Source organism: Molossus molossus, unplaced genomic scaffold (assembly GCF_014108415.1).
Source record: "Molossus molossus isolate mMolMol1 unplaced genomic scaffold, mMolMol1.p scaffold_m16_p_2, whole genome shotgun sequence".
In the NCBI taxonomy this organism is placed as follows: Eukaryota; Metazoa; Chordata; class Mammalia; order Chiroptera; family Molossidae; genus Molossus; species Molossus molossus.
The window spans coordinates 117,495,690-117,523,397 of NW_023425355.1; the positions used below are offsets into that span (position 1 = coordinate 117,495,690).

Below are 27,708 nucleotides of genomic sequence, written 5' to 3' on the forward strand. Positions count from 1 at the left end.
CACTAAATAAAAATGGCAATGAATAAGTACATATCAATAATCACCTTAAGTGTAAATGGATTGAATTTTCCAATAAAAGACACAGAGTAGCTGACTGGATAAGAAAGCATGACTCATATATATGTTGTTTACAACAGACCCACCTCCCAACAAAAGACTCACATAGGTTGAAAGTAAAGGGATGGAACAAAATCTTCCAAGCAAATGGAAAAGAAAGAAAAAAAAAAAGCTGGAGTAGCAATACTCATATCTAATAAAAAAGATTTCTAAATCAAGACCATAACAAGATACAATGAAGGCCACTACATAATATTGAAAGGATCTATTCAACAGGAAGATATAACCTTGGTAAATATATATGAACCCAGTATAGGAGCAGCAAAATATATTAGAAATCTTCTGGAGGACTTCAAATGAGAACTCGACAGCAATACAATCATAGCAGGGAGCGTCAACACCCCGCTGACATCACTGGATAGATCCTCTAGAAAAAAAATTAACAAGGAAACAGAGACTGTAAATGAAGCACTACACCAAATAGATTTAATGGATATCTACAGAGAGTTATACCCCAAAACTAGCAAATTCACATTCTTCTCCAGTGCACATGGGACATTCTCAAAGACAGACCACATGTTAGGACACAAATTAAGTCTCTACAAGTTCAAGAAAATTGAAATCATATCAAGCATCTTCTCAGATCACAATGGCATGAAACTAGAAATCAATTGCAAAAAGAACAGGCAAAGACATTTGAACACATGGGTGCTAAATAGCATGTTATTAAACAATGAATGAGTTACTGAGGAGATCAAGGAAGAAATTAAAAAGTTCCTGGAAACCAATGAAAATGAACACACAACAACACAAAATCTATGGGATGCAGCAAAATCAGTTCTGAGAAGGAAGTTCATAGCACTACAGGCCTACCTCAAGAAACAAGAAAAATTACTAGTAGACTATCTAACCTCACAACATAAAGAACTAGACATCAAACAAAAAGAAAACCCCAGAGCAAGTAGAGGGAAGGCAATAGTAAAGATCAGAGCAGAAATAAATGACATAGAGACCAAAAAAAAAAAAAAAAAAAAAAAAACAATTCAAAAGATCAATGAAACAAAGAGCTGGTTTTTCAAAAAGAAAAACAAGATTGATGGACCCTTAGCTAGACTCACCATGACACAAAGAGAGAGAACCCAAATACACAAAATCAGAAATGAAAAAGGAGAAGTAACTGACACCACAGAAATACAAAAGATCGTTAACAACTACTATGAACAATTATATGGCAACAAATTCGACAATCTAAGTGAAATGGACAAATTTCTAGAAACACATAGTCTCCCAAACTGAACCAGGAAGAGATAGAAAACTTGAACAGACCAATAACAACTAAGGAAATTGAAGAGGTAATCAAGACTCTCCCAGCAAACAAAAGCCCAGGCCCAGATGGCTTCACGGGGGAGTTTAACCGAACATTCAAAAAAGAACTAACACCCATTCTCCTCAAACTATTTCAAAAAATTCAAGAAGAAGGAAGACTTCCAAACACGTTCTATGAGGCCAGCATAATTCTAATTCCAAAACCAGAAAAAGACACTACAAAGAAAGAAAACTACAGGCCAATATCCCTGATGAACATGGATGCCAAAATCCTGAACAAAATACTAGCTGATCGAATCCAGCAATACATCAAAAAAATTATTCAACATGACCAAGTGAGATTCATCCCAGGGATGCAAGCCTGGTTCGGTATTCACAAATCGATAAATGTGATACACCACGTAAATAAAATGAATGATAAAAACCACATGATCATATCAATAGATGCTGAAAAAGCATTTGACAAAATCCAGCACCCATTTCTGATAAAAATGCTCAGCAATGTGGGAATAGAGAAATCATATATCAACATAATAAAGGCCATATATGAAAGACCTACAGCCAACATCATACTCAATAGGCAAAAATTAAAAGCATTTTCCTTAAGAACAAGAACAAGGCAAGGATGTCCACTTTTGACACTCTTGTTTAACATACTACTGGAAGTCTCAGCCACAGCAGACAGGAAGAAAAAAAAAAAAGGGTTCAAAATTGGAAAGAAGGAAGTGAAACTGTAATTATTTGCAGATGACATAATATTATACATAGAAAACCCTAAAGACTCCATCAAAAATCTAATAGACTTAATAAATGAATTTGGCAAAGTAGCTGGATACAAAGTTAACATAAAGAAATTGATGGCATGCTTATACACCAATGATGAACTCACAGAAAGAGAAACCAAAAACAAACAAATAAACAAACAAACAAACAAAACAATCCCATTTACCACCGCGGCAAAATTTAAGATACCTAGAAATAAACTTAACCAAAGAAGTAAAGGACCTATTTGCAGAAAACTAGGGGTCATTGAAAAAAGAAATAGAGGACAATATAAAAAAAAATGGAAGCACATACCTTGTTCATGAATTGGAAGCATTAACATCATTAAAATGTCCATATTACCCAAAGCAATTTAATAGATTCAATGCAATCCCATTAAAATACCAATGACATACTTCACAGAACTAGAACAAATACTTCAAAAGTTTATATGGAACCAAAAAAGACCCCAAATAGTCACAGCAATCTTGAAAAAGAAGAACAAAGTAGGTGGGATCACAATACCGGATATCAGGTTATACTACAAAGCTACTGTAAACAAAACAGCCTGGTACTGGCACAAGAACAGGCATATAGACCAGTGGAATACAACAGAAAACCCAGAAATGGACCCAAGACATTATGCTCAATTAATATTTGACAAAAGAGGCAAGAGCATACAATGTAGTAAAGACAGCCTCTTTAATAAATGGTGTTGGGAAAATTGGACAACTACATGCAAAAAAATAAAACTAGACCATCAACTTACACCATACACAAGAATAAATTCAAAATGGACAAAAGAGTTAAACGTGACCCGTGAATCCATAAAAATCCTAGAAGAAATGTAGGCAACAAAATTTCGGACATCATACGCAGCAGAATTTTTACTGATACATCACCTAAGGCAATAGAAGGAAAGAAGAAAATGAACACATGGGACTACATCAAACTCAAAAGCTTCTGCACAGCAAAAGAAACAACCACCCAAATGGAAAGGCAACCCACTGTATTGGAGAACATCATTGCCAGTGATACATCAGAAAAGGGGTTAATTTCCAAAATATATAGAGTACTCATACAACTCAACAAAAGGAAGACAAAGAACCCAATTAAAAAAATGAGCAGAGGAGCTAATTAAACACCTCTCCAAACAGGACATATAAATAGTTAAAAGACATTTGAAGAAATGTTCAACATCACTAATCATCAGAGAGATGCAAATTAAAACAATGAGGTATCACCTTACACCTGTCAGAATGGCTGCCATCAACAAATCATCAAACAACAAGTGTTGGCGAGGGTGTGGAGAAAAGAGGACTCTAGTACACTGCTGGTGGGAATGCAAACTGGTGCAGCCACTATGGAAAACACTATGGTGTTACCTCAAAAAATTAAAAATTAAATTACCATTTGACTCAGTAATTCCACTCCTAGGAATACACCCTAAGAAGCCTGAAACACCAATCAGAAATAATATATGTACCCCAATGTTCATAGCAGTACTATTTACAATAGCTAATATTTGTAAACAGCCCAAATGTCCATCAGTAGACAAATGGATAAAAAAGTAGTGGTACGCCCTGGCCGGTTTGGTTCAGCGGTTAGAGCGTCGGCCTGCGGTCCTGAGAGACCCGGGTTCGGTTCCCGCTAAGGGCGCATACCTCGGTTGCAGTTTGTCCCCGGCCCTGGTCGGTTGTGCGGGTGGCAGCCACTCAATGTGTTCCTTTCACATCGATGTTTCTCTCTCTCTCCCTCCCACTCTACCTGAACAAAAAATGGAAAAATGTCCTCGGGTGAGGATAAAAATAAATAAATAAAAAGTAGTGGTACATATACACAATGGAGTACTATGAAGCTCTATGAAAGAAAGATCTCTAATCCTTTGAGACGACATGGAGGGACCTAGAAAGTATTATCCTAAGTGAAACAAGCCAAGCAGAGAAAGACAAATATCACTAGATCTCACTTATTTGTGGAACATAATGAATATAACAGTCTGAATAATAGGGTAGACTCAGAGATGTGGAATTAGGGTACAGACTGACAACCCTCAGAAGAGGGGGAGGGGTGGAGGGAAGAAATAAACCACAGAACTTACATGCATGTGCGTGTGGCCAATGGACAGGGACAAGGAAGCTGGCGATGGGGTGGGGGGATGGGGAGGAGGGTGTCAATGGGGAATAAAAGTAAGAACATATGTAACAAAAATAAATTTTAAAAAAAGTAATGAAATTCTGGCATATACTCCAACTTGGATGAACCTTAAAAACGTTCTGCTAAGGGAAATGAACCAGCAGCAGTTCAAATACTGAATGATTCCACTTATATAATGTACTTAGAGTAACTAAATTTCTAGAGAAAGAAATTAAAATAGTGGTTACCAGGAACTAAGTAAGAGGGAAATGAGGAGTTATTGTTTAATAGGTATAGAATTTTCCTTTGGGATGATGAAAACGTTCTGCACACAGATGGTGGTGATGCTTGTTCAACAATGTGAATGTGCTTAATACTACTGAAACATATACTCAAAAATATAGTTAAAATGGTACATAATAAAAATAAATAAAATAAAATACAAACTTTATATAAATTTAATCATAAAGTAGGCATTATTTTTTTTTCATCTTGCTTCTTATGTTCAAAGCAATGTAAGATTCATCCATGTTGTTGCACATATTATATGTAGTTCATTCACTTTCTTTGCTGTATATATAGCATTCCCACTGTATAATTATGCTATACTTTATCTTTCTCTTCCACCGTTGATGGCCATTTGACTTGTGTACAGTGTTTGACTATTACAAATGTCCTGTGGAGGGGGGGAGGATTTTCCCTTATGTCAAAGTGAAACTTGAGTTAGCAGCAGGTTACAAACATTTCTGACCACAAATGCAACATGAATACATCTTATATTATGACCCAGTACACTCATAAATGTATAAAATTGAAACAAAAATTTCCCCAAAGAATAACCGACTTGATATATGTAAGAAAGTCACTTTGATATTTTCCTTTGTATTCTATTCTAATCTATTTCCTTTTAAAAACAAATTTCTGATTGTGACCCATTAAATTCATTTTGGGATCCATGAACAGTCTGCAACCCACAGGTAGTAGAATTCTGGAAAGTGCATTACAAAAGATATGGATGGCAATACTAGAATAGAGGGGCCCTTCCAGGACAAGCCTTCTACAGTTTCCATGACTACCCATTTTTCAGGCCAACAAAATCAACCATGCAGTGAACCAAAACTGTCATGGCAATCTGCTGCTCCCTCTCTTCTTCATCAGAATGGGAATATAAATACAGCAGCACACAACTGAAGCAGCCAAAATGCGGGATCTGTCATCTGTGTTTACAGAGAAAATCTAGACCTATCTCTGCAGGAAGCCTTGTGTCCCAGAAATGGTTTGTCCACATATCTCATCCAGGCTACAGAAGAGCTGACCCTTTCATTTACCTCAACAGCTGCTCAGAGGAGAATTTATTTATTTCCTTATTGAGCTGGCCCTTCCCCAAGGTGTGGAGGAATTACTGATGACTAGGATAAACCTAACCTCAGCTCTGAATCAGAGGACACACGCCTCCTCACAAGCCATTCTTTGTGTTTTTCCCACATTCCCAAGTTCATCCAGCTTCTCAGCAGTGCTGACTGTGTGTGTCACCTACCTCACCATATGCCGAACTACCCATTGCCATTAGGTTGACTTCCCTATCTGGGTATTTTGGGGCTCTTTCCCAGCTAGCTGGAATTGGGACCCCAGAGTAAAGGGCCACAGCCTTACCAGGGTGGTATGTCAAGTCTCCAACTCTGATTTTTCTGCAGAATTGTGACCTGCAGGTGGTGAAGGGGAGTGGCATCTGGGAATTATGGGTGTGGTGTGGGCATGAGGGTGATGGCATTGTTCTACTTTTAGCTGCTGAAACAAGAACATGTGATGTTTAGGAGGGCCTCAAGGGAGTGGGTGGTTTAGAGCAAGAGTTTAAAGTCAGATGGCTTGGACGCAACCCCAACTCTTCCACTTCCTGGCTGCATGACTTTGACTGATTGTTTAGCATCAGGCATGTTTTCCACATGTGTAACTGTCACATCTCAGCCATGTTTTGAAGATTAAATGATACAATGCACAAGAATCACTAAATGCCTTGCACTCAGAATTGGCTCACTGATGATAGCTGCTGTTATTAATATTTTGCTGTTATCATATTGGGGAAGAGGAAATGGTGGAGAGGCTTAGGCAATATTTCTTGGAAGCAGCTAAATATAGGATGGAATGCCTGGGAACTGCATATATACAGTAGTTCCTCCTTATCCAAGGGGATATGTTCTGAGACCCCAAATGGATGGCTGAAACCATGGATAGTACCAATCTCTACATATACTATGTTTTTTTCCCTATGACATAGTTTAATTTATAAATTAGGTACAGAGATTAACAAAAGTAATTAAATAGAACAATTTTACTAATATACTGTGATAAAAGTTATATGAATGTGGTCTCTCTCTCAAAATAATTTTTTGAATTATTTGTTTCTGAAATTTTTTGTTTAATTTTTTCAGACTGCAGTTTACCATGAGTAACTGAAATCATGAAAACCAAACCATGGATAAGGGGGACAGTTATAATACATTCAAACCCAGAAACTTGCTCTACCTGGGATAGCAAACAGCGGTTCATCTTGCTGGCTTGTGGGTGACTAGAAATTTCAAGGAGAGTTGTGCTGAGAAGGACTCTGAAGCCACAGTATGTGTCAGTGAAGCAAAAGACATCTTGTCATCCTGGCATGCCATGAGCTTGGTGTGGCAAGGAGTAGAGAGATTGGAGTAGAGAGATCAGCTGAGATTTTGCTTTCTCTGCCCCTTTAGTGACTTAATATTTAGTGATTTAATCTTTAATTCCCCCGTATTTTCAAGGTCGCTCTTAAAAACATCATTTCTAATGGGCACCTTGCTGTGTGGTATGTAAGCCTCAAGCACATTTCTGCAAGGTGCATATTTCAGAAAGTGGTTACATGGATAAAGGAGGTGGGTCAAGCAGTACAGGAGGAAAGAAGTGAAAAGGAAAAAAAAAAAACAGACAGTCACAAAATAAGGAAAGTAAACAGGAAGGAGAAAATTAGAATATGTGCAACTTCTAAAACAGCACCCTAAACTCAGGCTGGGCCCCAGGGCAAGGCAATTGTTAACACTCTATATCTAGCTGGGAAGACATCGCCCTCTGGTGGCCAAGGACAATGTGATTGTTGAGGGGTCAGTTTGGAAATCACTTTTTTTTTTTAAGAAACACAGATGGTGTTTAATTTATTTTTTATTTTTTATGATTTATTTATTTATTTATTTATTTATGAACAAATGCATGCATGAACAAAGGTCATGGACAACAAAGCTGGGGACAGAGTGGGGAAGGAGGAGGAGGGGGAAAATCAGTGGGGGGAAAAGGAGAAACATCTGTAACAAAAATTAATTAATTAATTTAAAAAAGAAACACAGATGGTGTTTTATTTTTTATTTTTTTATGATTTATTTATTTATTTTTGTTACAGAGTTTCTCCTTTTTCCTCCATTGACACCCTCCTCCCCCTCCCTCCCCACCCTGTCCCCAGCTTTGTTGTCCATGTCCATTGATTCAAGGAAGTAGGAAATCACATTTTTGAAAAAAATGTGACAAAATGGGTGAATGGATAAAAAATTTAAAATGTGTTTTTCATGTGCGTGTAAATGTGAGCTGGGTATAGAAGCTAGAGGGTATTAGAAGTGAGATTAAAAGGTAAACGAGGAACACGCATCCTTTCTTTACAGCTGACTTTATTGAACATTTACAACATGCCAGGCCCTAGTCTAAGGGTTGAATGTGTATTATCTCATTTACTCCCCACATCCACCTTATGAGATAGTACAATGATATCCCATAGTGCATTTGTGGAAACTGAGGCACAGAGGGGTGAGTGCATGTAGCCCAAAGTCACTCAGCAAGGAACTGGCAGTGCTATAAGTTCCACCCTGGCAGTTTACCCAGAGCCCAGTGCTTGCATTTGACATAAAGGAAACCAGAGATTCAGTTAAGTTTCAAAGAGTTTTAGAGTAAGTAGGGAAAGGAGCTGAATTAATAATGAAGACATGAAGATAATGTATCTTTCCCCAAGTGAATCACTCCACAAACATTTACGGAGCCACAACTTCCACTACTTATTGTGCTAGGCAGTGGGGGCTGCGAGTCTGATATGGGGTACAGCCTCCACCCTTAAAAAGAGTTCAGCTCGGTTGGTGTGGCTCAGCGGTTAAGCATCAACCCATGTACCAAGAGGTTCGATTCCTGGTCAGAGAACATGCCCAGGTTGTGGACCCAATCCTCAGGGCAGGGGGCAGGGGGGGCAGTGGAACACTATATAATAAGCCACACTAGGTTGATGGAAGTGTCCGGAATTCAAATGAGCCTGAAACAAAGAATTTGTACTCCACAGTGAGAAATTAAACATTGTTGGGAGAGGAGCTTTAATGATCAGTAATAAATCCAACTGAAGTTGTATTCCTGCACATTTACTTACTTTTCCCTTTCTTTTTTTTTCTTTATTGTTGAAAGCATTACAGATGTCCCTCCCTTTTCCCCCATTGACCTCCTCCTCCCTGCTCCCAACCTGCTACTGCCTTCCCCAAACTATTGTCTCTGTCCGTTGGTTATGCATATATGTATATAAATTCTTTGGTTTATCTCTTCCCAATCTCCCCACCCCTCTTCCCTCTGAGGTTTGTCTGTCTGTTTCCCACTTCCATGTCTCTGGATCTATTTTGATTGACAACTTATTTTGTTCATGCTATTCCATAAATAAGTGACATCATGTGCTATTTGTCTTTCTCTGATTGGCTTATTTCACTTAGCATAATACTCTCCAGGTCCCTCCATGTTGTCTCAAAGGATAAGAGAGCTTTCTTTCTTATAGCTGCATAGTATTCCACTGTATATATGTACCACAGTTTTTTTTTATCCACTCATCTACTGATGGACATTTGGGCTGTTTCCAGATCTTAGCTATTATAAATAGCACTGCTATGACCACAGGGGTGCATATATTCATTATGATTGGTGTTTCAGGCTCCTTAGGATATATTCCTAGAAGTGGAATCACTGGGTCAAATGGCAATTCAATTTTTAATTTTTTGAAGGAAACACCATATTGTTTTCCATAGTGGCTGCACCAGTCTGCATTCCCACCAGCAGTGTACTAGAGTCCCCTTTTCTCCACACCCTCACCAGCACTTCTTGTTTGATGATTTGTTGATGGCAGCTATTCTGGCAGGTGTGAGGTGATATCTCATAGTTGTTTTAATTTGCATCTCTCTGATGATTAGAGATGTTGAACATTTTTTCATATGTCTCCTGGCCATTTGTATGTCCTATTTGGAGAAGTGTCTATGCATGTCCTCTGCTCATTTTTAATTTGGATGGTTTGTCTTCCTTTCGTTGAGTTGTATGAGTACTCTATATATTTTGGATATTAACTCCTTATCTGATATATCAATGGCTAATATGTTCTCCCAGAGAGTGTATTCCCTTTCCATTTTGATGGTTGTTTCTTTTGCTGTGCAGAAGATTTTTAGTTTGATGTAGTAGTCCCATGTATTAATCTTCCCCTTTGTTTCTCTTGCCCTAGGTGATGTATCAGTAAAAATTCTGCTACGTGTGATGTCTGAGATTTTTCTGCCTACATTTTCTTCTAGGTTTATTACGGTTTCATGGGCGACATTTAAGTCTTTTACCCATTTTGAGTTTTTTTCTTGTGTATGGTATAAGTTGGTTATCTAGTTTTATTTATTTATTTATTTTTTGCATGTAGCTGAACAGTTTTCCCACACTATTTATTAAAGAGACTGTCTTTTCTCCATTGTATGCTCCTACCTCCTTTGTCAAATATTAATTACACATAATGCCTTGGATGGATTTCTGGGTTCCATTTTCTGTTCCATTGATCTATATGCCTCTTCTTGTGCCAGTTATCAGGCTGTTTTGATTACCACGGTTTTGTAGTATAATTTGATATCTGGTATTGTGATACATCCAAATTTGTTCTTCTTTTTCAAGATTGCTGTGGCTATTTTGGGGTCTTTTTTGTTTCCCCATAAATGGATTAAATGTTCCCATCAAAAGACACAGAGTAGCTGAATGGATAAGAAAGCATAACCCATATATATGCTGTCAACAAGAGACCCACCTCACAACAAAAGACTCAGACAGGTTAAAAGTGAAAAAATTTTACAAGCAAGTGGAAATAAAAAACAAAAGCTAGGGTAGCAATAGTCATATCTGATAAAACAGACTTAAAAATGAAGGCCATAACAAGAGGCAAAGAAGACCACTACATAATATTAAAATGATCAATCCAACAAGAGGATATAACCTTGGTAAAAATATATGCACCCAATATAGGTGAACCAAAATATACTTAAAACTTCTGGAGGACTTCAAGGGAGGAATAGACAGCAATATAATCATAGTAGGGGACTTCAACAACCCACTGATATCACTGGATTGATCCTCTAGACAAAAAATTAATAAGAAAACTGAGATTCCTAAATGACATACTAGATCAGATGGATTTAATAGATATTTAAAGAGAATTACATCCCAAAACTGTAGACAACACATTCTTCTTAAGTGCACATGGGACATTCTCAGGGATAGACCACATTTTAGGATACAAACTAAGTCTATAAATTCAAGAAGATTCAAATCATATCAAGAATTTTCTGCCCTGGCCGGTTTGGCTCAGTGGTTAGAGCATCAGCCTGCAGTCCCGAGAGACTTGGGTTCGGTTCCTGCTAAGGGCACGTACCTTGGTTGCAGTTTGTCCCCGGCCCTGGCTGGTCGTGCAGGTGGCAGCCACTCGATGTGTCCCTTTCACATAGATGTTTCTCTCTCTTCCTCTCTCTCCCTCCCACTCTACCTGAACAAAAAATGTCCTCGGGTGAGGATAAAAAAAAAAAAAAAAGAATTTGCTCACATCACAATGACATAAAACTAGAAATTAATTGCAATAAAAATACTCAAAAACATTCAAACACAGGCTAAATAGCATGTTATTAAACAATGAATGGGTTACCAAGGAGATCAAGGAAGAAATAATAATAAAAAAAAACTTCCTAAAAACCAATGAAAATGAACACACAACACAAAATTATGGTATGCAGAAAAAGCAGTCCTTAGAAGGAAGTTCATAGCATTACAGGCCTACCTCAAGAAACAAGAAAAATTTCTACTTGACTATCTAAGCTCACAACTTAAAGAATTGGAAAGCAAACAAAAAGAAAAACCCAGAGCAAGTAGAAGGAAAGAAATAGTAAAGGTCAGAGCAGAAATTAATGACATATAGACTAAACAAACAAACAAAAAACAATCAAAAAGATCAAAGAAACCCAGGGCTGGTTCTTTGAAAAGATAAATAAGATTGATGAATCTTTAGCCAGACTCACCAAGAAACAAAGAGAGAAGACCCAAGTAAACAAAATAGGAAACGAAAGAGGAGAAGTAACAAATGACACAACAGAAATACAAAAGATTGTTAGAAAATACTATGAACAAATATACAGCAACAAATTGGACAACCTAGGTGAAATGGACAAACTTCTAGAATCACACAATCTCTGAAAACTGAACCAAGAAGAGTCAAAAAAACTTGAACAGACTAATAACAACTGAAGAATTTGAATCTGTAATGAATAAATTCCCAGCAAACAAAAGCCCTGGTCTGGATGGTTTCACAGGGGATTTTTACTGAACATTCAAAGAAGAACTAACGCCTATTCTCCTCAAATTATTCAAAAAAAAAAAAAATTCAAAAGGAAGGAGGACTTACAAGGTCTTTTTATGAGGGTAGCATAATTCTAATTCCAAAACCAGATAAAGACACTACAAAGAAGGAAAACAACAGGCTAATATTCCTGATTAACATAGATGCCAACATCCTCAACAAAATAGTAGCAAATCACTTCCAGCAATATATTAAAAAATTATTCATCATGAACAAGTGGGATTCACCCCAGAGATGAAAGCCTGGTACAATATTCACAAATCAATAAATGTGACACACCACATAAAAAAAATGAAAGACAAAAATCATATGATCATATCAATAGATGGTGAAAAAGCATTTGACAAAATCCACCACACAGTTCTGATGAAAATGTTCAGCAAAGTGGGACTAATAAAGGCCATATATGAAAAACCTACAGCCAACATCATACTCAATGGGCAAAAACTAAAAGCATTTCCCTTAAGAACAGGAACAAGACAGGGATGCCCACTTTTGCCACTCTTATTCAACATAGTACTAGAAGTCTTAGCCACAGTGATTAGACAAGGAGAAAAAATAAAAGGCATCCAAATAGGAAAGGAGGAAGTGAAACTGTCATTATTTTCAGATGACATGACATTGTATATAGAAAACCCTAAAGACTCCATCAAAAATCTACTAGATTTAATAAATAAATCCATAGCAGGATACAAAATTAACATCCAGAAATCTATGGCATTTTTATACACTAATAATAAGCACTCACAAAGAGAAACTAAAAAAAAAAATCCAATTTACCATTGCAACAACAATAAAAATAAGATACCTAGAAATAAACTTAACCAAGAAGGTAAAATAACTGTACTCAGAAAACTACAGGACATTGAAAAAAGAAATAGAGGAAGATATAAAAAAGTGGAAGCATATACCATGTTCATGGATTGGAAGAATCAATATCATTAAAATGTCCATACTACCCAGAGCAATCTACAAATTCAATGCAACCCCTATTAAAGTACCAATGGCATATTTCACAGATCCAAAGCAAATACTCCAACATTTTATATGGAACATTTACTTACTTTTTAAATATTGTACTCCAAGTCATTCCGAAAAGCATTCCGTAGTGAGATCTCCTGGGCCTTCCAATGCAAAAGAATGCTTTCTTGCAGCAATTCATCTTTGTGACTCCCAAGAAGAGCAGTGGAGAGCATGCAGAGGGAAAGGGGCCAAGTGGGATGAGAGAAAGCTCGGTGGTCTAGAGTACAGACTCTGGAGCTAGTCTAGATCAAATCCTTGGTTGATCTTGCCAGCTGTGTGACTTTGGGCAAGTTACTTAAACTCTCTGTGCTTGTTTCCTCATTAGGTTGTGATCAGGATTAAGATGATTTAATTCATGTAAGGCACACAGAACCAGTACTGGCACTCAATAAACTGTCATATACAATTGTAATAAGAGTGATAACCATATCTTAAAATGCATGTTAATGAACTTGTCTCTTTTACATTTATGTGGTGGACCCTGTCCCTACTCACCCTGAGGCAGGATCTGCCTGAAATGGGGGAATGGAAGGATGTGATTTGGGCTACAATGGGAGAGAAGAAGGTATTGTTTCCATTTGAGGTTGGCAAAAGATTTTTTTTTTTTAGTTGAAACTATGATCTTAAAGCCAGATTTTGCTGGAAGAGACCATTTTCTAAGTTTTTTTGGCTCAAAGTTAGCACATCAAAAACAAATCCTGAGGTTTGAGGCCACATTGCCCTTGCAGAGCAGAGGACACCTTTTCAGCACAAAACATCTGGAACAGGGTGGGCTATGAGGGAGAGAAAGTGGGCAGTTGGTGCAAAGTGGGAGCCCCCTGCATCCTGACCTAATCCTGGGGAGGGGCGTATTCAGCCAACAGAGAATACCAAAGCTTTAGGGGATTTTTTTGCTCCTCCTCCCATTGGTGACTCTCTGTCGGACAGTTGTCCAAGGCCCTACCTAATCACGAGTTACTAAGGAGGAGGAGAGGGCAGACAGAGAGAGGGCAGGGACCCAGAAGTCCAGCCTTGCCCAGAGGAGGTGGGTTGTGTAGCTGAGGCTGAAAGCCCTCTCGTGCTCTCTTCCAGGAGGCGATGATGTGGGTTCTGGAGTCTACAGCTCACAGTGAGCAAGGAGGGCCAAGAAAGCAAGCAGAGGGCAGGCCCCACCAGCTGCAGACATCGGCAGCAGACTCCAGCAGAATGTGTAGGGCCCAGATGTGAGTGAACACTAGCCTGACCTGGTCCCAGGACCAGTCTCAGGCCAGGAGCTTTAGCTACCCCTCTGCCACAAGGTTTTCCAGTTCCTCTGCCACACACCGGGTGCCCCCATCTTAGTAAAGGAATACAGTGGGGAGGCATTCTGGAAGACAGAGCATTTTAAGTCCAAGATGTCCAGTTATTCCAAAGACACTATTCAATTTAGCCGAGATGGAGATACCAGGATTTGCAAGGCTTTTTTGTTGTTTTGTTTTTTGGTGCCAAATGGGGACAGGGACTCATGAGGAAGTTTAAGTCTGTTCTAGAATATAAAGGATCTACAATTTATTCAGACATCTGAGCACAGTTGTGGAAATCCACGACTCTGCTACCTTTAGACACACACAAAGGTCCACCTGTTGTTAAGCCCCTGACACCTGCCTTTGCTTATAAAGTGAGATTTCTGGAATGCTGGAGAGCTCGGGTGCATTGTAATCACCTGAGGGACTTTTAAAAACCCAGGTCCCAGGTCCCACCCCAAGGCATTACTCTTTAGTTTAGGGTGTAGCCTGACTTCAGAATTATTTAAAGCACCCCAGGTGATTCTAATGGGAAGCCAAGTTTGAGAAACATTTTCTCAAACATTTTCTCTGTTGCTCAGGATATTCTCACTGAGTACAGAAATAATAGAGTGAAGAGTTCATGCTTTTTCTGAAAATACAATTTTTTTTATTAATTAATTTTTGTTACAGATGTTTCTCCTTTTCCCCCCACTGATTCCCCCCTCCCCCTCCCTCCCTGCCCTTTCCCCAGTTTGTTGTCCATGTCCACTGTTCATGCATACATGCATATAAGTTCTGTGGTTTATCTGTCCCCCACCACCCCCTCTTCTGGGGATTGTCAGTCTGTACCCCACTTCCACGTCTTTGGGACTACCCCATTCCTCAGATTGATATGTTCATTATATTCCACAAATAAGTGAGATCATATGATACTTGTCTTTCTCTGTTTGGCTTGTTTCACTTAGGATGATACTTTCCAGGTCCCTCCATGTAGTCTCAAAGGATAAGAGATCTTTCTTTCTAACTGCTGCATAGTACTCCATTGTGTATATGTACCACAGCTTTTTTATCCATTCGTCTACTGATGGACACTTGGGCTGTTTCCACATCTTAGCTATTGTAAATAGTGATGCTACAAACATGGGGGTACATATATTATTTCTGATGGGTGTTTCAGGCTTCTTAGGGTATATTCCTAGAAGTGGGATCACTGGGTCAAATGGAAGTTCAATTTTTAATTTTTTGAGGTAACACCATATTGTTTTCCATAGTGGCTGCACCAGTCTGCATTCCCACCAGCAGTGCACTAGAGTCCCCTTTTCTCCACACCCTCGCCAACACTTGTTGTTTGATGATTTGTTGATGGCGGCCATTCTGACAGGTGTGAGGTGATACCTCATTGTTGTTTTAATTTGCATCTCTCTGATGATTAGTGATGATGAGCATTTCTTCATATGTCTCTTAGCCATTTGTATGTCCTGTTTGGAGAGTAATCTTGAAAAGGAAGAACAAAATTGGAGGGATCGCATTACCAGATTTCAGATTATACTACAAAGCCACTGTAATCAAAACAGCCTGGTACTGGCATAAGAACAGGCATATAGACCAGTGGAACAGAACAGAGAACCCAGAAATGAACCCAAGGCAATATGCTCAATTAATATTTGACAAAGGTGGAAAGAGCATACAGTGGAGTAAGGACAGCCTCTTTAATAAATGGTGTTGGGAAAATTGGACAGCGTCATGCCAAAAAATGAAACTAGACCATCAACTTACACCATACACAAGAATAAACTCAAAATGGATAAAAGACTTAAATGTGACTCATAAATCCATAAAAATCCTAGAAGAAAATGTAGGCAACAAAATTTCAGACATCATATGCAGCAGAATTTTCACTGACACATCACCTAAGGCAATAGAAACAAAGGAGAAATTGAACACATGGGACTACATCAAATTCAAAAGCTTCTGCACAGTGAAAGATACAATCATCAAAACGGAAAGGCTACCCACTGTATGGGAGAGCATAATTGCCAATGATATATCAGATAAGGGGTTAATTTCCAATACATATAGAATGCTCATACAACTCCACAAAAGGAAGACAAAGAACCCAATTAAAAAATGGGAAGAGGAACTGAAAATACAATTTTTCTGACATGAGGGGAGGAAAATGCAATCCAAGGAGCAGACCTTGCAGTTTTCTGGTGCATTTTGCATTTTTCACAGAAAAGCAGGTCCTCAGGGCATCTATCCATCCAAGTGTCTAGAGCAACTCTGTCCCATACAACACAAACCACAAATGACATACTAAATTTTCTAATGGCCACATTGAAAAAATACACAGAAAGGGGTGAAGTTAATTATTAATTACATTTATTGGGGTGGCACTGGTTAATAACATAGGTTTTGAGTGTACAATTCTATAATACAGCATCTGTATATACTGTATTGAGTGCCCACCACCCAAAGTCGAATCTTCTGTCACCAAATATTTTTACCCTTTACAATCCTACCCTCCTATTTAGCCCAATAATATTCAAAATACTATCAGTTCAATATAAAAAATATTTTGTTTTTGTACTAAGTTTGCAAAATCATATGTTTTACAGCACATCTCAGTTTAAACTAGGACCATTAAAAAATGTCCAGTAGTGCCCAGCCAGTGTGGCTCAGTGGTTGACCCATGCACCAAGAGGTCGCCAGTTTGATTCCAGGTCAGGGCACATGCCCAGGTTGTGGGCCTGATCCCCAGTGGCGGGCATGCAGGAGGCGGCCAATTGATGTTCTCTCTCATCGATGTTTATATCTCTCTCTGCCTCTCCCTTCCTCTTTCTAAAATAAATAGAGAAAAAAAAATGTCCAGTAGTCACACGTGACTAGTGGCTGCCACATTGGATGGACAGTGCTGATTTACATATGATGGCATTCATCAGTATTAGATGCTGAATCACAGTGCTATCTAAGGAGATGACATTTTGGCATAAAATGCATTTTATTTTGGAAACATTTATATGATATCAAGGCTCAGAGAATGGGATATTTTCTTTTCCACTTATAACCCCAGCTAGCTCTGTCAGGTCACAAAGAGTCCTGCCTTACTCGAGTAGTTCTTTGGGACCTAGTGGAAACCTTGCTTATCTCTTTCCTTCAGAATCATTTGTCCAGAGAAATTAAAGGATGAATTCAGTCTGGGAGTTTAATTTAAATTTTTTTCTTTATTGATTTTAGAGAGAGAGAGAGGAAGGGAGAGGGGGAGAGAGAAACATTGATGAGAGAGAATATCGATTGGCCGCCTCCTTTATGCCCCTCACTGGGGATCGGGCCCACAACCTGGGCATGTGTCCTGACTGGGAATCAAACCAGCGACCTCTTGGTGCATGGGATGATGCTCAACCACTGAGCTACACTGGCCGGGAGTTGAATTTAAAGCAATCCCAAGGAGTTCTAAGACCTAAAAAGTAAGTGATGTCAACATTTAGACAGAGGAAGTAGGAACACTTTTTCCCCCTGTAACCCATGGTACTATGAGAGCTGTATGACTCTAGAGGCTGAAGACCACTCTGCTTCCTTTTGCAACTCCTGGGACCCTCTCTATACTTCAAAATATCCAAGGCCAATTGATCAGATTTTAGGGCCAAAATTAGTCCACATTAAACCCTTTAAAGGTGAAGGATATGCACTGTGGAACAAGTGGTTGAACTTTTCCTCCCATTGGTTTTTGTAATTTCAAGAGTTCGGTATTGGCAGTGAGACAAAATACACAGGTTAGGTCTTGTAGCCTGATGTTAAACATTTAATCTACTTAAACCTTTCTAAAGTGGGGAAAAGACTCCTTCTAGATATATCAACCAATTAACTAGGGTTCTGCATCAGGGTTGAAGGAGATAAACTATCTTGCTTCTTTCTCTCAGGAAACACTTTCCTTGGGTACTTTTAAGAAAGTGGATGGTCTGTGTAGGGACTGAAGTCTTTCTTGGTCCCTTCCCTGACACCATCAAATGTCATGTAACTATGACCCCTTAAGCAAACTGTCTTCATCTACAATGTGTAAGCACTTAATAGACTCCCTCCTAACATATGACTATGAAAAAATAATTTTTTCGAATTCATCTATTTAAGCAGTGTTAACTTTTTTTTTAGCTAAAACAACAACAACAAAACTAGGTTCTAGGCTCAGATGCGCTTTAACTCACTAGGTGGCCTTGAGTGAGTCCTATTCATTTTTCTAGGAAAAGAGAAGAGTAGCCCTGAGCACAAAGATTGTTGTAGAAGAGTAGGATTTTAATTTCAGAGTTCTTTCCTCTGGGACCTTCATGGTTTCAGCCCAGTGGCCCCTTCATAGCTCATCAGAGCATGGCTCTAGTGCTTGGAACTGTGGAGGGTACCTTGCCTCAGCCCCCAGCCTTTCGCCCTGGCAGAAACAACCCTCCTTATTGAATATTCACGTTCCTGTCCCCTTCATAGCAGGGTACCCCAGGAAATGCTACAAGGCTTGTTTCTTCCCTCAGTTTCTGACATTTACCAAACTTAACTATATCTGCAAATTAGGCAAAATTCAGGAGTGAGGAGAGCCTAGTGGTTAAAAACTTGTGCATTGGCGCCAGGTGATATTGGGCTTGAATCTCAGCCCTGCTACTTACTGTTTAACCACAGGAAAGCTTGTTTATCTCACTAGTCTCAGCTTTGTTTTCTCTAAAATGGCAACAATTGCAGCAACTGCTACATAAAATTGAGGTGATGAATAAAAGCGATCATGTGTATAAGACACTCAGCATAGTGCCTGGCACATATCAACACTATTATTTTCTTTTCCATCTCACCATGTGGCTTCTGGTGACCTCTCCAATCTCACCTATCTCCCATGTTCAGCAACACTGACCTACGGACTGTCACCTAATGATAAAAGTCCTTTTTACTAATTTCAGACTTCTGCACATTTCCCTTTACCAGGAACATTCTTTCCAGCGCCTTCAGCAGGCAAGTGCCTATTCATGCTTTAGATCTCAAGTAGAGGCAGATCTAAGTTTTATGGGGCCTGCAGCATAGACAATTTGGTCTGGGAAAAGGCTTTGAAAAAAAAAAGATTTAAAATAAATTCAACATTAGATATAAAATATAAGAATATTTAGACTGAAAAGGAAATCACAACATATTACTGGTGCCTTAGAGATTCAGGTCCCTTCTGTGTTCTCTTTGGATAATGTGGCAGAAATGCTTAGTAAATGAGCTTTCACATTGCATCTTGACTTCTCCTTCCCACCTGGAGTATGCCATAACTTCCAGTATTCATTGTGGGGCCTGAGGCTTAAGCTTTATAAACTTTAGGGTAAATTCACCTCTGGTCTCAGATTTTATGTCATTTTTGCTGTGAGCCTTCTCTGAACCTCCAAAATCAGATCTGGGCTCATCTTTGTCCCTAGGAACTCCTGGGTTATAGTCTCATCATAGCTTTTACCTTCATGTATTGAAATCGCCAGGTCAGGTGTCCGTCTTTTCAAATAGATTATGAGTTCTGAAAACAAGGGGTAATTTTTTGCATGCCAGTCTACCCTCAGTGCCCAGTCTAGCACTGGGCTCACAGGACACTCTTTAAATATCTGTTGAACTAATGAATGGATATCTGCTTTCCCCTCTTTAATCTCAAGGAACCCTGATCCTCTAGAGCTGAGAATTCTCCTCCTTGCTTTTTCTAGATGCCCAAAGCCTCACAATTTCAATCCTGCCACACTAAAATAATCCCACTAGTAGGCATTCTCACAGGATAATTGGGTATAAGGCCACTATTTATTCAATATATGGCTTCTTCCAGAGAGCTTCTTAACCAGCAACATATAATACAAGAGGACATGTAGTAAGTATGGGATATTTTTTTGGAAAGAGGAGGCAGGGTGCATTCACATTCTTCCCCAAGTTGTCAACTTATCTGGATCTTTATTTATTTTTAAATGTCAATGGAAGACACTACACGTTGCCCTGCAAATGGTTATTTCCCCCACTCAATGTTTCTTCTAGGATGCTATTTTTGTGGATATTCTTCCTCCCGTAAGTTAAGGGATGGCAGCCCGTTTTCAGCCTCAAAGAGTGAATGTTGTGTAGTCAAAGGAAATCATGGCAATTCCATTCTCCTTGCCAGGAATAGCTTTATAGATGGGGATGCGATTCAACTGTGGCCAGTAAGAAATTTGGGGAATTTTGCTGTTGGGGATGGGTGGCTTCTAGGAAATATTTTCCTCCTGAAATAATAGATACTAAAGGGAAATCCCTTTTCTAATTGTGAATTCAGCTGTGCAAATGTAATGCCTGCAGCACAGGTTGTCATCTTGCAATCATGAGACAAAAATGAAGAAGCAACAGGTTGAAGATGGCAGAAAGGAAAGATGGAAAGCCTCTGGTATCTGACAATGTTTGGACCACTGGAAACTACAATCACCTCTCTCCAAACTTCTTGTTTATTTAAATAACAAAATCCTTATGTTTAAGCTATTTTTAATCAGGTGTTCTACAAATCATAGCTAAGACCACCTTGATATTATTTCTAATACAGCTAAGGAGATGAATTAACACTTAGAAATAACTTCATTATTTTGATGGTTATTATAATACACATTTATTAGTGCTTTGAAATTGTAAAAGCATTTTGCTTCGATGATAATACTTTGTGTGACAGCAGATAACTTACTTTTTGAAGATAGCACATTCACATTACATTAACTCTTGTATCAAGCTGGAAATGAGAGAAGCCACGTGATTTGCATGTGAGAAACCCTATTCTTAAAAGAAAAAGAGTATACTATGAGCGCACATGAGAAAATATTCCAGCAGAGAAAAATCCTTCCAGGGTAGCAGTTCCCAACATTTCCAATGACAAAGGGTGTCTTTTAAAGTCCTCTCCCACATAATAGTGGTTGAATTTTTAACAACAGCTCATGGTAGGGGTTGGGGGGTTAATGACAAAGTTAATTTAAATACAGTGATAATTTTAATCAGTCCTGTTCTATCACTCACAACAGCATCCCCATGGGTTTAAAAAATGATTATAAAGTGTATGCCAGACATCTCTGGTTAGTGGAGAGAAGCATTATGACTTTCCAATTCTTGGAGGTCTGCAGCCCTATAGCTGGACACCATTGTTGTAAAATATTTTGCCACTCAACTTTAGAAGGTTAACTTGTCAGGAGGTTATACCAGGGAACCATTCTCTTCTCTACTGGGTGGTGATGGGAATGGTCTTAAAGCACCACCCTGAATAGAATTTCTAAATTTTGTTTTGTTTCTTGAGTGCTATCATTCTTGTAAACTCGACTCATTAACTGTAGAGTTTAGATAATTAAAATAGGAAGCCGACTGATAAGACATTAAACCAGTATATATAGTGTAGATATCTACGGAGGATAATATTCCCAGGGCTCTAGGGAGCAGGCTAATCAGGCTTCAATCAGGAACTCATCATTCAGAGCTAGAGAATTAATTCAGGATGGGAGATAGAGAGGGAGCAGAAGCATAAGCAAAATCTCAAAAATCTACCTGGATGAACCTCTCCTTGGGAGGGGCTGAACCCCGGAAAGTGTATGCTGCAGTGGACTCTAGGTGGGAAATTTCCTGCTAACCTGTGACAAAGATGCAGCTGCATACTGCTTTGGGATACAAAACTGGCTTAAACCAACACTGTTTTAGACTGCCTTGGCCTAATAATTTCCAGAAAAACAACCATGCAGATAGAGTCATGAGGAGGACTGAGGTATTCCCTCACGCAGGCTTCTGAGGCAGATACACCTTCTTAGCAGGTTAGGGGCCTAGTCTTAAAGGGTGTGTTATGTGCTGGGAAAGGAGTGATTGGGATGTTTCTGAATTCCCAGCTCTGTACAAATCTCTGTTGCTGTAAAGGGCCTTTCTCTGAAAAAGAGAACATATTCAAAACATTACTTTTTAAATTACAGTATACAGTTGACATTTCTGAGCTCTTTCCCATTTGTAAAGATGTTCATAGAGAATATATAATCTCCTGAAAAGGGGGACCTGGAGAAATATGGCCATAGAGGAATGACATATATGTACTTCCCTTATCTTCTTCCTCATTTTTACAAACTTGGGCCCAAACTCTGTAAAACAGTGGGGCGGGATAGTGACTGCAGGCTCACATACTAAGCAGCAAACACTTGATGCCTAAAATGAACATCCATGAAAAAGAATTACCCACAGTTCACCAGTAAACATTCCAAATTTATGGCTTTAAGTTATTAGTCAATGCTGATAATACATGTTCTCTTCAAATAACTTTTCAAAGTTTGATGTATCTTTCCCAGCATTCAGAGGCAAGTTAAAACTTACTGATAACTTTAAACTAAAAACTTCACAGAAGAGAACTAAGTAGGTTTACATTGTTGAGGAAACTTTGTGAAAACAAATGAAGTGATTGGAACAATTGTTAAATGGAACAAGGACTCAAGATTAGATACTAGTACTGTATCCATGTTAATTTCTTGAATTTGATCACTGTACTGTGGCTATGGAAGAGAATGCCTTTGTTCTTAGGAAATGCACATTAAAGTATTTAGGGAAAGAGGGGTAAAAGAAAGTGAGAATGATAAAGCAAACATAGCAAAATGTTAATAGGTGAATCTGGGTGAAGGATATAAAGGAATTCCTTGCAATATTCTTGATAATCTTCTATTAATTACCTTGAAATTATTTCAAAATAAAACATTTAAAAACACCAAATGAAGTAATTTTAGATTGATGTACTTAAACACTATACTTATATTCAGTTTTCTGAAGGGATTGATTTAATACCAAGAGATCTCTTTCAAAAGATGTATCCTATGGTTAAGTCTTTCCAAATTGCACGGCTACCTTCAGAAGACAAGGAATTATTGAAATAACCCATGCCTGTCCCATGCTCTGAAACAAACCCCTTTAAGAAGTAACTGATGTTTTTCCAACCATGGATCATCATTTACATTTGATTACTTATTTGTTAATATCAAGTCTCCCTTTCAGTATTTTATATTTTTGAATCAGTATATCACTTATATTTGTCTAGAAGAGATTTCTATTGCCTCTCTTCTTTTGTATCGCACACAGCAATCAACAGACAGCTAAGTAGAATCTTAGGTTCCAGCAGTACAGCTTTAACAAACAGAGTAAATGCTTATAAAAAACGATCAGAGGAGATTCCATGGACTCTCAGGTTCACCAGGCAGAATCCTAGCATGCTCAGACTTCTCGTACTACAGAAAGAATTTCCAGGTGAGGTTACAAAACCATAATCACAACAAAACAATTTCCAAATTTCTGTTTTTAAACATTCCCTGAAGTTAAAAAGTTAAAAAAGGACTGTATAAGGAATGAAAAGCAAGGAGAAATTGAAAAATTAATTTATTATATGAAGAAACATAAACAATATTCATTAGCATCAAAGACTGCAGAAAAGCAGCCTATAAAAACTCACATTCACAATTTACTGGCTGAGAAGTACTGACACACACACTCACACATAACCATAGCACTAATTTTCCAAGGTGGTTTCCAAGGAAATGCAGCATTTGAAAATAATTTTAACATTTACTTTCCCATTTACAAGGCTGAAAAGATTAAACCCACATTCAGTTAGAGTATAGCAGGATCTCAGGCATTCAAGTTATAAATTACCAAAAGATGCTGCTATATCCTTTATGAAAGATGATAGATACAAAAAAGATAAACTCATCTGCCATCAAAAGCAATCTCAGATTGCAGTGGGTCTTTTCCCTCCACGAATTGTGTTTGGGTACAAATTTTTGTAATCAACTGATGGTAAGAGAAGGGCAAGGGCTGAGTTTTCCTTAAGAGTAAAGACAACTTACACTTGCCCTTCCATAAGGCCAAAGGCCATTGTATTCACTCAAGACACTCATGTGGCTGATGCCACTTTTTTTTTTCTAACAGTAAAAATAATAATAATAATAATAATAAACCTGTTTATGGATTTGAATAACTATAACAACTCCTTCAATATACATGACACTTTAAAATATTTTCAAAGCATTTTCACACTTATAATTTAATTTGATCTTTCCAAAAACCCTGTGAGGTAGGCTGGGCAAGTATATCATCCAAATTTGGTGGGTGAGAAAACTGAGGCATACAGCAGTTAAGTAACTTGTAGGGCTTCACAGGTATACTGTGCTGTCTCCAGTAATGAAGAAAGAAAGTCTAAACATGTTCAGTGATCTTATTTCAATATATTTTGAGAAAATACTTCACTTTCATTCAGCCAAATGATAGTAATTCAAGTAAAGTAGCTGTCATGACAAGTTATGACATATATTAATTAGACAAAGCATTGAGAGTTTTCAAAATTGGAATTCTAACTGAAAATCATATTTTAACTCTCAACACATGAGGGAATCTGCTGGTTTGTTTATCTTTAGGGAAACCTAGATCTGCAGTATGAGCTATAGTTTTACCATTTCAGAGATATAATATAAATAAGTTTAAAACAAAACTTCCCAGTTCACCATGACAAATTTTCACCATGCAGGAAAAAAAAAAAACCCAAAAACAAAAAACAGTGGTTTCTCTCCCCCAAAGTGAATGGACACACATGGCCCCAAAGCAAGGGTTAAAGATGACAAAATGTCCAATTCAGTTATCAAACCTCTTTGTCCTTATAAACGTGGTTTATAATTGGGCTTTGGGAAATTGACAGGCCATCACTGTTAGTTTGATTTGAGATCACTCAAAATGCTTACCCATTTTCTACATTAAAATGATTTAAAATATATTTGAAGACTCAGATTTTATAATGGTTCTTGAGATAGGCTTCCAAATGAAGGCTGAGATGTACCAGTCTCTCCATCCCTAGATGGGTCAGAAAGTTCGGCCATGTATTTAGACTGTCAACTCACTGCCTGAAATGTACAGCCTAGTTAAGGACAGGTCACTTGTTTTTAGGTATTTCATTATCAAGGTTCTTATGGTAGAAATAATGGCACTAAATCCAGGCATTTCCCAAGACAACTGAGGATATGCTACACAATAATTTTATGGAACAAATAGGGTTCAGAAATTATACTGAAGATAGGAGAGTGTAGAAAAATAAAAGTGGAGATGTACGAATTAACTCAACCACAGCAAATCAAAATGCTCTCAGTTAAAGACAAATATCTTCTGGTCATTTAATCCCTATAATTTAAAAGCTTCTGAAGTCAACATCTAATTCGGTGAGAAGAAAAAAAAAAAAAAAACTTTTTCCTTCAGCTAATAGAAAATGAAATGTTCTATATACCTGCAGTAGGTGAAAAAAATCTCTGTAGAGATTTTCTAGAAAAAATTTAAGTTAATCAAAGTAACCTTCTTTTAACTTAACCAAAGTAATTATTGTCTGCAACTTTCCTAATAGGCAAGGAAAAAGCGGAGTAAAAACTTTGAGTTTTATTTTATTCTTTCTTAAGAAGGCAAATCCTAGCAATTCTACTCAAAATTTCCCAGAATTGTAGGACAGGACTGAATCTTGAAGAGATTTAAGCCTACCTTCTAGTGGATTCACATCTTTAACCTTCCTGAGAAGTTAAGACTTCTGTTTACAAAAGCCTACATCATTTTGATGTTTTAACAAGTCTCTTGTTCCAGAACTTCTTCAACATGTTGAAGGAACACACAACCTTCCTAAAATTGTAGGGCTTCCATAACCAAATTTAGAATTTGATGTTATAACCATGGATCTTTGGGTATAAAGTCTCCAAATCTAGACTTTTAAATAAATTAGAGAAAGCAGGCCAAGGTGGCTACTGTTGGTTACGTAAAAAGAGCCCTAATGAAATGAAAATGAAACACCTGTCTATTCAAAAACTAAACCTGAACAGCCCTCTCTGAAAGCTCTAACAGTAATGAAGTTGCCAATGGCAAAATCCCAGTAACATTCTCCAATCATCAAGCCAGCTCTTGGGTGAAAACTATGTTCAAGGATAATAAAACATTAGGCTACCCAGATCAGAAGTCCAGAAAACTAGAAAACAAGAGAGTCCCTGTCATCATTCTACCTGATAGATCTAACCAGCTCAACTCAGATATCATGGGTACTTTGTCAGTGAAAAAACCAGTAACACCTGGGAGAACATGGTTGTCTCTGAATGGTGATGCCTTAGACTGTTACTCCAACACTCAGGAGTTTCCCTGGCTTCTCTCCATAGTTCCCACACACCCAAGAGCTCTCTAAAGGGTAGAAACTCACAAGGTGGCAAGAGCTAACTTCCTGCTTTGTTAACTGTGCAGGGCTCATCACCTGTATAAAGAACAGTAATCAACCCAGAAAACAATATGTCTTTGCCCCAAGAGATTCAGGTCCCATTAAGCAGAGCAGAGATCATCAGCATTCAAGATCTGGCTAGGCATAGAACTTATTTTACTGCTAGAAGGTGTCTCATCTCTGTCTCCGGATGACCTTACATCTGTCTTTCCTAAGGAATCTGAGGATTTCTGCCACCGGCAGTGACAGCAACTACACTTTACCCACCGCTGAAAGCTTTCAGAAACACTGGAGGAAAAGAGCTTTTTGCAAGGGTGGAAGAACTGATAGAATATCAGCATGAATAGAATGGCTGTGCAGTACCCAATGAGCAACTTCAAAATCAACAGAGGTGCGCACACATACATATAGATATCGGTCTTGTAAAGATACCACATAAGGAGGAGGACGGCATTCTCAATAAATCTCAGCATGTAGTACATCAGTAGCCGGTACCAGTTCTGGGACTTGCTGATAAGGTCAGGGCTGTTGATTTTCAGCTGCACAGCTGACCAGCAGAACATGTTGATACCGGCATAAAGTAAGGTAAGGAAGCACAGCACGATGGTGGTGCCCACTCGACTGAGGGCTTTCTCGATGTTCTCAGGAAATGGGGAGCCACTGCACCAAAAGAGGATCCAGGGGTATAAGAAGAAACTAAAGAAGTTGATGAGTACAACCAGTACCACCCAGGCCTTCAAGACGGAGGTAAAGAGGACTAGGACAATAACTCGAGTGGCAATCTCAAAGCTCCTCCAGAGGAAGATGCAGACATAGGCCAGAGGCTTCACTTTCACATCGTATTCATCATACTTGATCTTGATGGCTAGAATGTTGCAGCGCAAGGCTCCATACACAATGGACAACAGGGAGAGCAACATGCAGACACCTGGAAAGAGATGAGAAAGAGTACTGTCAAGTCTCACCTTCACCAAGAATCCTACTATGGCAGATACTCTGTCAGTCCTCTACCCATATTCCTTGGACCCTTCTGTTTTATGTGCACAGGCTGACTTCCACCTGTCAGTTTTTGCTCACTGTGCCTGAGGGCTTTTTCCAGGGCTGCAGAAGGCAGGTGCTGGATAGTTTTGAGAGAGCCCTCCATACGCTAATTGTAGCCCTGATAAGAGCTGGAATGTAACTACCCTAGCTCCCCAGCCCTTTGAGTAGAATAACTCTGAGGTATGTGTTCTATACTGTTTACCAGCATTTTCTCA

General features: G+C 38.5%; 1 protein-coding gene across 1 annotated transcript in view; it reads right to left on the reverse strand.

The window, feature by feature from the left end:
- Positions 1 to 23,665: 23,665 nt before the first annotated feature.
- XK (X-linked Kx blood group) overlaps positions 23,666 to 27,708 on the reverse strand; it is a 53,112-nt gene continuing 49,069 nt past the window's right edge. The window contains exon 3 of the mRNA XM_036271423.1: positions 23,666 to 27,380. Within this exon, the coding sequence (XP_036127316.1) occupies positions 26,554 to 27,380 (827 nt within the window). The 3' untranslated portion in view covers positions 23,666 to 26,553. The remainder of the gene's footprint in view (positions 27,381 to 27,708) is intronic.